Source organism: Podarcis erhardii (genome assembly GCF_964252035.2).
Source record: "Podarcis erhardii genome assembly, chromosome: 13".
NCBI classification, from domain to species: Eukaryota; Metazoa; Chordata; class Lepidosauria; order Squamata; family Lacertidae; genus Podarcis; species Podarcis erhardii.
Window position 1 is genome coordinate 39,396,520 of NC_138502.1, and position 14,883 is coordinate 39,411,402.

The 14,883-nt window shown below is 45.4% G+C and overlaps 1 protein-coding gene across 1 annotated transcript; it reads left to right on the top strand.

Moving 5' to 3' along the window:
- Positions 1 to 1,386: 1,386 nt before the first annotated feature.
- Positions 1,387 to 14,562, top strand: DCAKD (dephospho-CoA kinase domain containing). Its single transcript, XM_081838256.1, has 5 exons — positions 1,387 to 1,523; positions 4,999 to 5,116; positions 7,441 to 7,644; positions 9,544 to 9,631; positions 13,356 to 14,562. The coding sequence occupies exons 2-5, from the start codon at positions 5,005 to 5,007 to the stop codon at positions 13,639 to 13,641; spliced, it is 690 nt and encodes a 229-aa protein (XP_081694382.1). The 5' UTR covers positions 1,387 to 1,523; positions 4,999 to 5,004; the 3' UTR covers positions 13,642 to 14,562.
- Positions 14,563 to 14,883: the final 321 nt, after the last annotated feature.

A 14,883-nucleotide genomic window follows, 5' to 3' on the forward strand; every position in this document is an offset into this window, starting at 1 on the left:
CTACCATACTGTACCAACTGAGCTATCATACGGGTCACCCTCCTCTGCACAAGTTCCAAATATAGTGTTAATTAAACTTTTTTGGGTTCAGTGTCTCCTAGACTTTTTTGGATAACCACCAAATATGAGGGGATGTTACTGAAGCCATTTTTTTGCTTTCAGATTTAGCAAATTGGTATCAAATAAAATATCAGTTATTAATACCATATGTGATTCTATTTCTGCCTTGGCTGGCAGCAGTTCTTCAGAGCCTCACAGAGCCTCCAATCACCTAAAATCCTCTTTTAACAGAAGCTGCAAGGGACTGCATATTGGGTTTTATTTATTTCTATTGTGGTACATGTTTATACCTCCTTCACTCAGGGGAGCAACAAGCAGAATATATGCCCCAGGGAGAGCACAACAATTTCTGTGAGGTTTGGCTGAGTGAAGGTCATCCTGTTGAGTAGATATTTAAACCCGATTTCCCCAGCCAAAGTCCATCAACATTCAAGACACCACTACACTAACTAATCTACTTGGGGCAGCGAGGGAACTAGGTCTTTTTGTGTTTGTTTTCAAGTAAATTGTCCCAAAGCAAGAAGGGATAATGTCCCTCACAAGTCTATAGTGTTTTGTTTTGAAGTTAGACACTAGGTGAAAATACAGATTTTTGCATTTCAGGACCTACGAGAAACCACACGGCTCTGCCTTAAATTCTCTCATCAACGATTTTAAATTCAAGAACTGGCAACAATCCTAATTTTACCAGGGTAGGGAGGATAGTGTGCATTCAAAGAATCTACTCTGCCACAGAACTGTCACCCAGTTGCCTCTGTCAGCTGAGATTTTGTCTCAAAGACTTTCAAGCAACCAGTCGATACTACTAGTTTATTTCTTTAATAAAATTTATATACCGCTTGATTGTAGGGGAAAGCCTCAGAGCGGTTTACAAAAAAATAATAATTATCGCTTTAAAAATTTGCGCCTTAATTTAAAACACAGAGAGTTAGAACCCCAATAGAATAGGGGTTTTTTGTAGTCTTTGTTTGAAATGCATTCCTGTTTCTTGGTTGTAAGCATGATTTGTTTGTGTGTGTGGAAAAGTGGCATATAAATAAAATGTATGAATGAATGCGTGAATGAACAGACTCAGACAAGTTAAAATTCATACAGGCTTTCTAAACCTCAAGGTAGGCTTGTTTAAATAAGAATGCCTTTAGCAGGCGTCGAAAAAGAATACAGTGAAGGAGCTTCAGTCTTTCTCGCGGGCGAAGAGGAGCAGCTTTAAAACTAGCTTTGACCGCCTAGAAACCTTTCGAATTCTTTGCCCATTCCTTGCGCTCCTCGCCTCTCTCTCCCTCAAATCGCGACACTGGCTTCGCGCTTGGGGAAGGAGAGCCCAGCCTCGGTGGCAGCGATTGGTTGGGCTTCCCGGCGTGACTTCCCTCTGCCAATAGGAAGTCGGAAAACTTGGACACGGGTGAAGCCGACGAGGGGGGGGGGAAAGGTCTCAGTCAGCATTTGGTGGCGGAACCGAACTGGTGAGTGCGGGATGTTTTCGCGAGGATCGGGACCCTTCCTTCGCTGAACCCGAGGGCTGGGAGGGTAGGCATATCCCATGGGAGAACAAGCTTGTTCGGGTTTATTTCCTGCGCGGCGTACCGAGGGTTTCTGAGAACGTGCAGAGTTCCCGCGCCGCGTTCGCTGTTGAGCCACCGCAGTCAAGTCACAGCGCCTCTGAGATTAAGTGGAAGGGATTCCAGGGTAGCCAGACAGTTCTATCCTTCAGCGCTTCTTTCTCTCTCTCTTTTTTTAAAATAGAAATTTTGGAGGTGTAGGTGGCAGGGGGCTCCACAGCTGTGGCAGAAGACAGCAGTGAATTATATTTGTTTTCTCCCGGTTTCTCTGGAGGAATCTCCGTTTTGCAAAATTCCAACCCTGCCTTTCCAAAGTTAAACAACTTATTGCCAGTTTTTGCTGTCTCTCTCTCTTTTAAGAGCCACAGATTTCAAATGCAAAGTCTGTACTGATTAGTAATGTTAAGCTGGGATACTATGAGATACTGGAGGTGGGACACAGTAACGTATTGCAGAGGGGCTGAGACATGCTCTTGTTAGGACCTAAGGGTTCCCCTGAACCCTTCTTTAAAAACACAGGGTCTCTGGCTTTGCCCTGAAATCCATCTACTGCAAATTATTAAGTTTGCAGATGATACTACCATAATGGGTCTAATTACAGGTGGAGATGAATCAGCATACAGGGGGAGGTTCAAAAAGTATCTACATGGTGCCTAGAGAATAAAGGTAAAGGGACCCCTGACCATTAGGTCCAGTCGTGGCCGACTCTGGGGTTGCAGCGCTCATCTCGCTTTATTGGCCGAGGGAGCCGGCGTACAGCTTCCGGGTCATGTGGCCACCATGACTAAGCCACTTCTGGCGAACCAGAGCAGCGCATGGAAACGTCGTTTACCTTCCTGAAGGAGCGGTACCTATTTATCTACTTGCACTTTGACGTGCTTTCGAACTCCTAGGTTGGCAGGAGCAGGGACTGAGCAATCGCGGGGATTCGAACCGCCAACCTTCTGATCGGCAAGCCCTAGGCTCTGTGGTTTAACCCACAGTGCCACCCGCCTAGAGCATAACTTGCACCTAAATATTAGTAAGACAAAGGAGATGGTGTTGGACTTTCAGAGGAAGTGAGGGGAACTAGCCCTGTTGTATATGGAGGGGGGGGGGATTGTGTGGAGATAGTCTCTTCCTTTACATTCTTGGGAGTTTACCTTAGTGAAGACCTCACTTGGAAAAACAATGTAACTTAGGTGGTTAGGAAGAGACTCCATTTCCTCGGGGTCTTGCGAAAGAACAATGTTAAACAACAATTGATGACCTCCTTCTACCGGTCCACAATAGAAAGTGTCCTCTCATATTGTATCATAGTGTGGTACGTTGGCTTGACAGCCACGGACAAAAAGACTTTACAGAGGGTGGTGAACACAGCACATCATATAATGGGCTGTCCCTGAGCCCACTGGATGACATCGCAAGGGATCTATGCCTTAGGAGAGTGAGAAAAAATCTCAGGGATGATTCACACCCCAGCCAGCACCTCTTTAATCTTCTACTCTCCGGCAGGAGATATAGAATCAGTCATACCAACAGGCTAAAAAACAGTTTCTATCTTTGGGCTGTTAGGCTGCTGAACGGAAAATAAGATAGTGAACTGACTTTTGGGGTTGGTGTATTGTGCGACAAGCTGACAGAGTGCAATGAGATTGAGTGGGGGGGGGGAGGCTCGGTTAATTTCATTGTACTCAGGTTGTATATTGACAATAAAAGTATTATTATTTTTATAAAGGTATTATTACGGTATATTTTGAAACTTCAAATCATATACCTTCCTTCAGCCCATGGCAGTTTCAAATTTTAAAACACTATAGATTTCACTATAGACACACACCATCACACTCCCAAAATAAGATTTCCTGTCGCTGCCACCACCACAAAATTGGCCACAAAATTCACAATCCTACTCTAATGGAAGAGTATTGGTTTTTTGCTACCTTTGTAGAAGTAGCCGTTGATGAAATGGCAAAAGATTAATGCATTGCAGGGGCCTGAACTAGATGACCCTCACAGTCCCTTCCAACTCTACGATTCAATGCTAATCCTTAGGTAATATTTCTGCTTGTTACAGAGGTGTTGTTTTTTACATTATGTGGAAGAAACCAGAAAATGTTAACCTGGTGATTTAACTCCATGCCCATTGACCAATCCCCCTAATCTTTCATATTTGCCTTGAGAGAGCTTGGGTTTTGACCTTTGAAACTCTAAATGGTTCCGAGTTAAGTTATTAAATAAAGGACTGCCTGTGTCCATATGAAGCTTCTCCTGGATTAACACCAGCAATGGGGGCCCTACTCAGTGGCTCACCTTTATGATCCATTTAATTGGACAGCCATGAGGAGAAGGGATGGTCCCTTCCTTATGGAACTCACTCCCAAGGGATCTGTCATTGGCTGTCTCAGTATTGAAAGGCTTTGAACTTCTACCTCTTTCAAATGACATTTAAACGTGTGCTTTATTGGTCATGCATGCTGCTGTTTTAATACTACAGATATACTGGTTGAATTGCATTTAAATGTATTGTTGGTTTTTTGTGTTTTTATTTTTCTTGTAATGATAGGGAGCAACTCAAAAATATAGTGATTATTTTCTCCCCTTTGTGATTTTTTAAACATCTAAATTCCAGATAAGATGGATAAAAATCAATGATTTTTTAAAAATAAAATTTAAAAATCGGGTTTTTTTAAAAAAATAAATCAGATTTTTTAATTTAAATCAGATTTTTAAAATAAAATGCTTTTGGAGGAAAAATCTTTCTAAAGATAGTTTTCTGTTTAAGTTACATTGTAGACCAAAGGCCTTTAATCAGGAAATAAGGATTTGTTTTAAGTTTTTCATGTGTATAAAACTCAGTCTAAGTTTTTGTTTTTTAAAAAAGTTTAACCACATCAGTTAACAAACATGGATACATATGCTATAATGTTATTGTTTTAGTTAAAGAGATTGCTTAAATTGTTATTAAGGACATGATTATTTTTCTCCTTCCAGTAAAGTACAGCAGAAAAGTTGTCCAAATATAAACAGTTAACTTACAAATCTCACAATAATTTCATAATTATCTGTCTATGTATTTCTAATAGTATAACCAAATCAGTAATTTTTGATATAACTGTAAAAACTACAGTACTCTGAAAATGTATTATTCCAAAAATGAAACCTCCATCTGGTTGTAAATATTAAGATTATACCAGCAAGAATGAGTCTTTCTATTAAAAAATGATTTAAATCAAGTCTTACTGATTTGATTTAAATCATATCCACCCTGATAGGATGTTAGGTGGCGAGGTGGGTTGAGGGAAAAATTTAAGCTTTTCAGAACCAAGTTTACAAATGACCACAAGCTGAGTTTTACATTTATTTTGTCACTTAATGTTATTTTTTCTTTTCCATCCAGGGCAAGATGTTTCTGGTAGGACTGACAGGTGGCATTGCGTCAGGAAAAAGTACAGTGGTTGCTATGCTGCGGGAACTGGGCTGCGCTGTCATTGATGCTGATGTTATAGCCCGACAAGGTGAGCTAGCTTGTGCTGCTTAGTATGAGGGTGAACAGAAGATGCACTTTTGTTCGCCAGTGGACTGCTGGCCAGAGGCAATAGATCCTCCAGGATCCCCAAGGGAGTTGTTGTTGGGTCTACTCTTGGGTTCTCGGCCTGGATCCATTTGTGGGATAAAAATGAGACTAAATAGATTCCAGGCCAATGCCGCTTGCCATACAGTCTTCCAGTTGTCTTGGGGCCTACCCACATACTGGTTTTCTTCCTCAAAGAGAAACTGCTGAGGAAGAATAGAGGGTTAATTTGGATTAGGCCTGCAGCACTGGGGAAAAGGTAAATGTAAAGGGGCCCCTGACCATTAGGTCCAGTCATGGCCGACTCTGGGGTTGTGGCGCTCATCTCGCTTTATTGGCTGAGGGAGCCGCCGTACAGCTTCCAGGTCATGTGGCCAGCATGACTAAGCCGCTTCTGGCGAACCAGAGCAGTGCACGGAAACACCGTTTACCTTCCCGCTGGAGCGGTACCTATTTATCTACTTGCACTTTGACGTGCTCTCAAACTGCTAGGTTGGTGGGAGCAGGGACCAAGCAACGGGAGCTCAACCCATCGATGGGATTCGAACCGCCGACCTTCTGATCGGCAAGTCCTAGGTTCTGTGGTTTAACCCACAGCGCCACCCGTGTCCCCAGCAGCACTGGGGAACTGGGCTTAATTCTTTGCTTAAGCCAGGGGTCAGCAAACTTTTTCAGCAGGGGGCTGTTCCACTGTCCTTCAGACCATATTGTGGGCCGGACTATATTTTGAAGAAAAAAAATGAACGAATTCCTATACCCCACAAATAACCCAGAGATGCATTTTAAATAAAAGGACACATTCTACTCATGTAAAAACACGCTGATTCCCGGACTGTCCGTGGGCTGGATTTAGAAGGCGATTGCGCCGGATCCAGCCCCCGGGCCTTAGGTTACCTACCCATAGCTTAAGCCAGGCTTCCACAACCTTGGCCCTCCAGATGTTTTGAGACTACAATTCCCATCATTCCTGACCACTGGTCCTGCTAGCTAGGGATCAGGGGAGATGTAGGCCAAAAACGTCTGGAGGGCCGAGGTTGAGGAAGCCTGGCTTAACTGCTGCAGCCCTGATCTCAACACACACCCACACACCCCTGAGAGGCGCTGTTGACCTAGAAAAACTATCTTTGCAGAAATTCTGTACCTGTAGGTGCGACGAAAACTCAGCCCCCCATCCCCTCCACCAATTGCCTTTCGAGGAGCAAAATAAAACTACGTCGGGAGTTTTAAATCATGGAACTGTAATGTAATATGCTTGTGAGCTTCTAAACTTATTTGACTCACTGCTGCTAGAAAGACAGAATGCTGATCTACTGGTCTGTTCCGATAGAGCAGATCTTGTGCACTTGTTTGTTAGCCTGTGGATTGCTGCTGGAGGCAGGAGATCTAACTGCAGAAAGATTGGGAAAGCTCATGTGGCTTTCTGCTTGCGAGGAAGAGAAGCTGTGTTCGTCTCATCCCTCCGTTGACAGCACTTGGAACCTGTCTTATTGCTAGTTGGAGGACCTCTGCAAATAGTTTGGGCCAGTTGAAGCTAGGGCTGCTGTGGATTCTGATGCCAGCCGATCTGCAATTGCTGGACTAATGTGCAGCTCAGAATGTGGTTATCTGTCAGATTTCACACATCTCCAAATTTCTCGGCTCAAGAAATGAAAAGACTCAGTATGCGTTATAAATGCACATGTTGTTGTTTAGTCGTTTAGTCGTGTCCGACTCTTCGTGACCCCATGGACCAGAGCACGCCAGGCACTCCTGTCTTCCACTGGCTCCTGCAGTTTGGTCAAACTCATGCTGGTAGCTTTGAGAACACTGTCCAACCATCTCGTCCTCTGTCGTCCCCTTCTCCTTGTGCCCTCAATCTTTCCCAACATCAGGGTCTTTTCCAGGGAGTCTTCTCTTCTCATGAGGTGGCCAAAGTATTGGAGCCTCAGCTTCAGATAAATGCACATATTAGGATAGAAACGCATACGTCGAGACGCAGTGCATATTTAAATATGCATTTTGTGGTAGAAAGCATTTTTAAAATACAAATGTTCCTGCGGGTTTTCCAAAAACAAAATTTGCAAATTAACGGGGAACTGGGACAGATTGGATTCATGAATGAGCATATGTAGGAACTGACACAAACTGTCTTATCGCAAGCAACACTTCTCAACTTGCGGTTTGTCTCTGCTGTCCCCCTTGGCTCTGATCAAGTTTCCCAGTGCTACCCCTGACAAAAAATTGAAAGCAACTCTGGTGGAGTCTTAATGTTAACCCATCTTTCCTCAGTGGTCCAGCCACACTTCCTGGCATACCAGCGCATTGTGCATTCCTTTGGCACCGAAATTCTCCTGGAGAGCGGCGAGATCAACCGCGAAGCTCTGGGAAGCATAGTTTTCTCTCAGCCCGAAAAGCGTCGGCTGCTGAATTCCATCACTCACCCTGAGATACAGAAGGAGATGGTAAAACAGATTTTGAAATACTTTATGCTGGGTAAGCTACTGGTGAGGTTGATTTTTATTTTTATTTTACTTTGCGGAATCCTCGGGGCATCGATACACACTGACAAAAGCTGCATCGTCTCCCTTTGCCCTGGATTTTATTTTATTTTTCTTTGCCGGCCAAGAGGGGACGGACTGTAAAAAGGCCTCTGAGCTGCTTCCTTTGTGCCGTGTTTGCGCTCATCCATTCACTGCTTACATCCTGAGAATCCTTCCTTCTTTATCCTTGCCCTTTGCATTTTTGCTCCCTTAACGTTGCCTTTAAAGAGCACACACAAAAGAGTCTTTGGGAAGTATTGTGCATAATGTCACACCTTCAGAAATGCTCGCACGCACCCCCAGCCCCCCTCCCCACTTTTCCCGGGCGCTCTTATAAAAGCTCTTTTTGAACTCGATAAGGTAAAAGAATGGTTTGACAGCTGGGATTTCTGCACCGTCTCTCTATTCCCTTTCATTCCTCTGATAACTGTAACAAATACAGCTGACAAATCTGTCTAATCAAGGGCCTGATAATATCTCCGGCTGCTTTGGAGGTCTCAGGGTAGCAGAGAAGGGTCTCCTCACAAGGAGGAACTCATTGAAAGCAGACAGGGTGGGAGGGAGAGCCAGAGCTCTCTGTTTTCCAGTTTCTAAGGCCAATATAACCCCCTTAGATGAGAGGGGAAAGCATTTAGGGAACTGGGAAAATAGCCTCACTGGTGATCTTCAAAGCTTTGTTCTTCAGAAGACCTAGACTTTTCTGCAAATTAAGGTAATTGGAGTAATTCAACTCCCGTCATTCAAATTAGTGGCAATATTATAAAAGCGGCTCCTCCTCTGAACTGCGCACTATAATGCGGGAACTTCCCTGTGCTTCTGAAGGAGTTTGCCACATGAAGCCAGAGGAGGGGAGCGTTCCCTGGTCAAAAAAATGACATCCCGGTGCCTTGTTCGGTAAATGGAACCTGGTCCAATATTGTTGTTGCTAATAATTTTTATTAATTTTCAATTACAAAAATCCAATATGCGCCATATTATATTAACATGAAATAAAGGTAAAGGGACCCCTGACCATTAGGTCCAGACGTGGCCGACTCTGGGGTTGCAGTGCTCATCTCGCTTTATTGGCCGAGGGAGCCAGTGTACAGCGTCCGGGTCATGTGGCCAGCATGACTAAGCTGCTTCTGGCGAACCAGAGCAGCGCACAGAAACGCCGTTTACCTTCCCACCAGAGCGGTACCTATTTATCTACTTGCACTTTGACGAGCTTTCGAACTGCTAGGCTGGCAGGAGCAGGGACCGAGCAACGGGAGCTCACCCCGTTATGGGGATTTGAACTGCCAACCTTCTGATCGGCAAGCCCTAGGCTCTGTGGTTACCAATTCAAATACAAATCAATTACATAGCCAATTATAAATGTTGTGGGGCTTCCCAGGGTCTGATTCCCTTTAATTCTGCCTCCAGACTCTTGCTCAAACGAAATACCACAGCTACAAAAGTTAACTTCAGTTCACATTAACACATATAATAATTTGTAAATTCGCAGGTGAAGTTTTCCTTTCTTCTCCTGTGTGAGGTTTTAATTTCCGTCAGTTGTTCCGTTAATTCTTTATCCAATATTATGTCCATATGAGGCCTTCTGGCTTCGTTGACTCAGAGTTATTCTGAAGAAATCTCGCTCTTTGTTCTGATTGCAACTGTAAAATTCCACTTTCAATTTCAGGCAGGGAGCCACCCAAATTTTACTCTAGAATCTGACAAGGGGATGAAATCACACACATTCTTGAATTTGCAGTGCTTTACACAAAACTCCTTGTGCAGTTTTTTTTGTGTGTGTTTGTGTGTGGAATGAATGCTTGCAGTTTCTACAACGTTTGCGATACAAAATTCACCTCCCTCCTCCCTTCCACAGGCCATCGGTATGTGATCCTCGATATCCCACTCCTTTTTGAAACCAACACGCTGATCAAGTTCATGAAGCACACTGTTCTCGTGTACTGGTAAGGATATTACAGGGAACAATGTCGTTATGTCACAATACAAAAGCGCCAGTCAGTCTGGCGGATCAAAGGACAGAGGATGCCCATTGGAATGCATTGGCTCCTGAACTAAGTCAGGAATCATAGAATTTAGACTAGAGTCATCTAGCCTAACCCCCTGCAATGCAGGAATCTCAACTAGATCATACATGACAGATGGCCGTCCAAGCTCTGCTTACATGGGATTTCCACGTGACCATTCAGATGAACCGAATCCATTATAACTGGTTGCTCGTACAGTCGTACTTTGGAAGTTGAACAGAATCCATTCTGGAAGTCCATTCGACTTCCAAAATGTTCGGAAACCAAAGCGCGGCTTCTGATTGGCTGCAGGAAGCCCCGTCAGACGTTCGGCTTCCAAAAACAGTTCGCAAACCGGAACAGTCACTTCCAGGTTTGCGGCATCCGGGACCTAAAACGTTTGAGAACTAAGCTGTTTGAAAAACAAAGTACGACTACTGTACAGTGTTAGAAACTCAGATATATAAGCTAGGAGCCAAATTGCTCCTTAAAACCAGGGTTACAGTCGCCAGAATGAAATGCGTACTTGCCATTTTGGGGGCAGACTCAAAATCTGTGCAGATAAAACATAACAAATAGAATTCTACAAGTGTGTGAAAACAGGCAAGATCCAAGGTTCTCCAGGCATACACCTCCATATGGCGGGAGACATCAGGAACCATCCTGGTGCCCAGGCATCTTTACCTGGTCGCAGGTGGCCGATAGCCAGGTGCAAAATGCACTTGACAGATTCCAAACTCTGTTTCTGCAGCATTTTCAAGGGCAGTACTGTAATGGCCACACTGAATATTGTTGCACTTCCGAATGGACTGACCCTTGGAATGGGTTGGAGCTCCTGCAAACCTGTGAACAGAGTTGTATAAAAAGTTTATTTTGTAGGGGCCACATTCCTGTCTGGATAATCTTTCAGAGGCCACAAGCCTCTGATGGGTGAGGATAGAGCCAAAAGTGACCAGAGCAACAAATGCAACTCTTACCTTTGTGTAACAGGCTAGTGTCTGCGCGCGCACGCGCACACACATACACACACACACACACAGACACACACGTGTCAAGCAACGGGCATTATCAGAGTTTAAGGATCTGGTCCTGCCACACAGGAACAATCACGAAACATGCAAAGCAGAACCAGTGATGGGGATGGCCTGGGAAGAGGGGTGTGTGGCTAGGAAGAGACCCAAATTCCAGAGGGAGAGGCCCCTGAGGGCTGCTTTTTGCCCCCAAGCCTGAGGTGTCCCATCCTCGAGTTAGATGGAGAAGGTAAACGTATCTCTTCAGGGAATTAATTAGCTGTTCCTGTTAAACCACAGAGGGTCAGAAGGTCGGCGGTTCGAATCCCCGCGACGGGGTGAGCTCCCGTTGCTCAGTCCCTGCTCCTGCCAACCTAGCAGTTTGAAAGCCCGTCAAAGTGCAAGTAGATGAATAGGTACCGCTCCGGTGGGAAGGTAAACGGCGTATCTGTGCGCTGCTCTGGTTCGCCAGAAGCGGCTTAGTCATGCTGGCCACATGACCCGGAAGCTGTACGGCGGCTCCCTCGGCCAATAAAGCGAGATGAGCGCCGCAACCCCAGAGTCGGCCATGACTGGACCTAATGGTCGGGGTCCCTTTACCTTTACCTATCCTTTGACAGGTTTTTGTGTCTGTGTGTGTGTGTGTGTGTGTTTACTTTTTCCTGAGCAGATTTGCTGGCTGAGGTCCTTGTCCTTCACCCCTCAGAAGTCAGCCTTGACAACTGAGCCCACTCTGCTTGGCCATGACCCTTCCCACAGATCTCTTCATAGGCCACGTTCACACCCTAAAGTACTATGACACCGCTTGAAACAGTTGTGGCTTCTCCCAAAGTATTCTGGGAGCTGTAGTTTGTTAAAGGGTGCAGAGAGTTATTAGGGGTGGCCCTTGTTCCTCTCACAGAGCTACACTGCTGACTGTTTTAACGGTCAACCCCTCTTCACAGGGAACTCTTGAGAATTGTAGCTGTGTGAGGCATCCAGTGTTTTTTTTAATATACACACACACACACACACACATATATATATATATATATATACACACACACACATACATACATATATATATATACTATATACAGTGGTGCCCCGCAAGACGAATGCCTCGCAAGACGGAAAACTCGCTAGACGAAAGAGTTTTCCGTTTTGGAGGTGCTTCGCAAAACGAATTTCCTATGGGCTTGCTTCGCAAGACGAAAATGTCTTGTGAGTTCCTGCGGGTTTTTTTTCCTTTCCCCCCCTTTTTCTAAGCCGCTTATCCGCTAAGCCGCTAAAAGCCACTAAGCCGCTAATAGCTCTAATCCGCTAAGCTGTCAATGGGCTTGCTTTGCAAGACGAAAAAACCGCAAGACGAAGAGACTCGCGGAACGGATTCTTTTCGTCTTGCGAGGCACCACTGTACTGCCACTCATCAACAGATCTCAGGGCAGTTCACAGAATAAACTACAAGATAAAACGCAAGTAAATAATTAAACCAAAGCAGCAAAACAATAACAGACACATTTAAAAGTCTGTAGAATATTAATCGGCCAAAGGCCTGGTTGAAGAGGAACATTTTCTTCTGGCGCCTAAAGCTATATAATGAAGGCGCCAGGCGAAGCATTCCACAAATGGGGAGCCACTGCAGAAAAGGCCCATTCTCATGTTGCCACCCTCTGGACCTCTCAGCAAAGTACAGCTCCCAGATTTTTTTTTGGGGGGGGGAGCCGTGAGTGTTTAAAATGGTATCATAAGACTTTAAATATATATATATGGTAAAGGACCCCTGGACTGTTAACAATTGCTAGCTGGACCAGTCTGTTTCCAGCATATCATTTTTCCTGCTAGATGACCGTTGGAAACCAAGAGGAGGGCATAAAGGTAGCAAGGTAAAAAGAAAAAAGGTAAAGGACCCCTGGACGGTTAAGTCCAGTCAAAGGTGACTATGGGGCTGCGGTGCTCATCTCGCTTTCAGGCTGAGGGAGCTGGCGTTCGTCCACAGACAGCTTTCCGGGTCATGTGGCCAGCAGGACTCAACCGCTTCTGGCGCAACGGAACACCGTGATGGAAACCAGAGCGCACGAAAATGCCGTTTAGCTTCCTGCCACTGCGGTACCTATTTATCTACTTGCACTGGTGTGCTTTTGAACTGCTAGGTTGGCAGGAGCTGGGACAGAGCGGCGGGAGCTCACCCTGTTGCGGGGATTCGAACCGCCGACCTTCTGATCAGCAATCCCAAGAGGCTCACTGGTTTAGACCACCCGCATCCCATACATATGGTGTGTATGTGGCCATAGTATCTCCCTGCTTTTCCATGTCTTAGCCGTGCTGGAGTGTGTAAGAGCAGCAGGCTTTGACTAGACACTGTATTTTTCGCTCTATAAGATGCACCAGACCATAAGACGCACCTAGTTTTTGGAGGAGGAAAACAAGAAAAAAAATATTCTAAATCCCAGAAGCCAGAACAATAAATGGGATCGCTGTGCAGCAATCCCTCTTGCTGTTCTGGCTTCTGGGATAGCTGTGCAGCCTGCATTCACTCTCCTTACTTTTTAGAAGGGAAAAAAGTGCGTCTTATAGGGCGAAAAATACGGTAGATGGGAGGGGGGGTTACACACACACACAGCCCTTTCTGACTTTCTCCCTGAGCTCAGTTCCTCTTCCCTTCTTTTACCAAGTGACCCACAGAGCCAGTTGTCCCGCCTGATGCAACGGAACAGGTTGACCCAGGTGGAGGCCGAAGCGCGCATTGCCGCCCAGCTGCCCCTGGACCAAAAGGTCAAGCTGGCCGGCCATGTCATCGACAACTCGAGAGACGTTGAGACCACGAGGAAGCAGGTCTTGAAGCTGCACTCCTCGTTGGAGGACTCCATGGACTTCCTCCTGGTGCGGCTCCTGGCCCTCACAGCAGCTGCTGGGTTTAGCGGCTTGCTGTATTTCCTACTGAGGCAGCTCATGTCTTAACTTGCTTTTGGTGGTGGTGACAGGAGAGGTAAGGGGGACCGAACCCTTCCGTGTTGGGAAGGGCAATATAAACCCAGAACCTTTCCGTACTTTTTGCAGCCTGGACGACTCAAAAGACCTCAAATCCAGGCAGCAAGCCTGTTGTCTTTCCGAACGCCTCTGGAAGTGAAAAGAGGCATCATTCATTCCAAAGCGGCTTTCGGCTATCTTTGTACACGGCTCCCTTGCAAAAGATTTTAGTCGCACCTGAGGGGTTGTGGGTGTTGTTAACTAAAGCTGGTAGGAATTTTGGTCTGCTGGGCCGAGGGGCTGTGGGTGGGGATGAAACTTGCTGGCTACTACTGAAGTGTAAAAACGCATCCTATTAAATTTGACATGAGGGTAAGCCCACAACAAAGTTCCTTTTTTAAAAAAAAGGGTACTGTAAACCGCTTGCCCCTCCTCTCGCTCCCTCCAATATGCTATTGACTGCATCCTTGAGAGCTTCCTTTTCAATGGGTCTCCAGGAATGTGGTCAATATTGAATATTGCTTGTGGGGCACTCAGCCAAAATGCTCTCTGTGTGGAACCGACAAGGAAAAGTCACTTCTCGGAGATGTGAAAATACCCTGAGAAGTTGGAGAGGCTGTTCCTTTCTTTTTTTTCTTCCCCTCTGGAGGCTGTTTGGTTACTGCATTTCATTTAACATCAATTTATCTGTATGACTCATACAGCTCAAGCGTTATGTACTACAGTCTTACAATATACTATTTGTAATTATGAACTGGAGCTTGTAGGGTTTTTTTCCGCCCCTCAGCGCCTGGCTTATATTCAAACAGATCATGATGATGATTGTTATTTATGAATCTTGTTATTTATGAATCGTGTCATGTTGAAGGATCCGGAAGCAATCTGCAACACAATTAAAACCTATATAAAACACACACACACACACACACACACACACACACACACACACATACATAGGTAAAGGGACCCCTGACCATTAGGTCCAGTCGTGGCCAACTCTGGGGTTGCGGCGCTCATCTTGCTTTATTGGCCAAGGGAGCCGGCGTACAGCTTCTGGGTCATGTGGCCAGCATGACTAAGCCGCTTCTGGCGAACCAGAGCAGCGCACAGAAACGCCGTTTACCTTCCCACCAGAGCGGTACCTATTTATCTACTTGCACTTTGATGTGCTTTCGAACTGCTAGGTTGGCAGGAGCAGGGACCAAGCAACGGGAGCTCACCCTATTGCAGGGA

Bases quoted from the DNA above. Each gene is read 5' to 3' on its own strand.
- DCAKD (XM_081838256.1), top strand. From the start codon at position 5,005: ATGTTTCTGGTAGGACTGACAGGTGGCATTGCGTCAGGAAAAAGTACA. The intron at 5,117-7,440 runs GTGAGCTAGCTT...ATCTTTCCTCAG, and splicing joins TGATGTTATAGCCCGACAAG to TGGTCCAGCCACACTTCCTG. The intron at 7,645-9,543 runs GTAAGCTACTGG...TCCCTTCCACAG, and splicing joins TTTGAAATACTTTATGCTGG to GCCATCGGTATGTGATCCTC.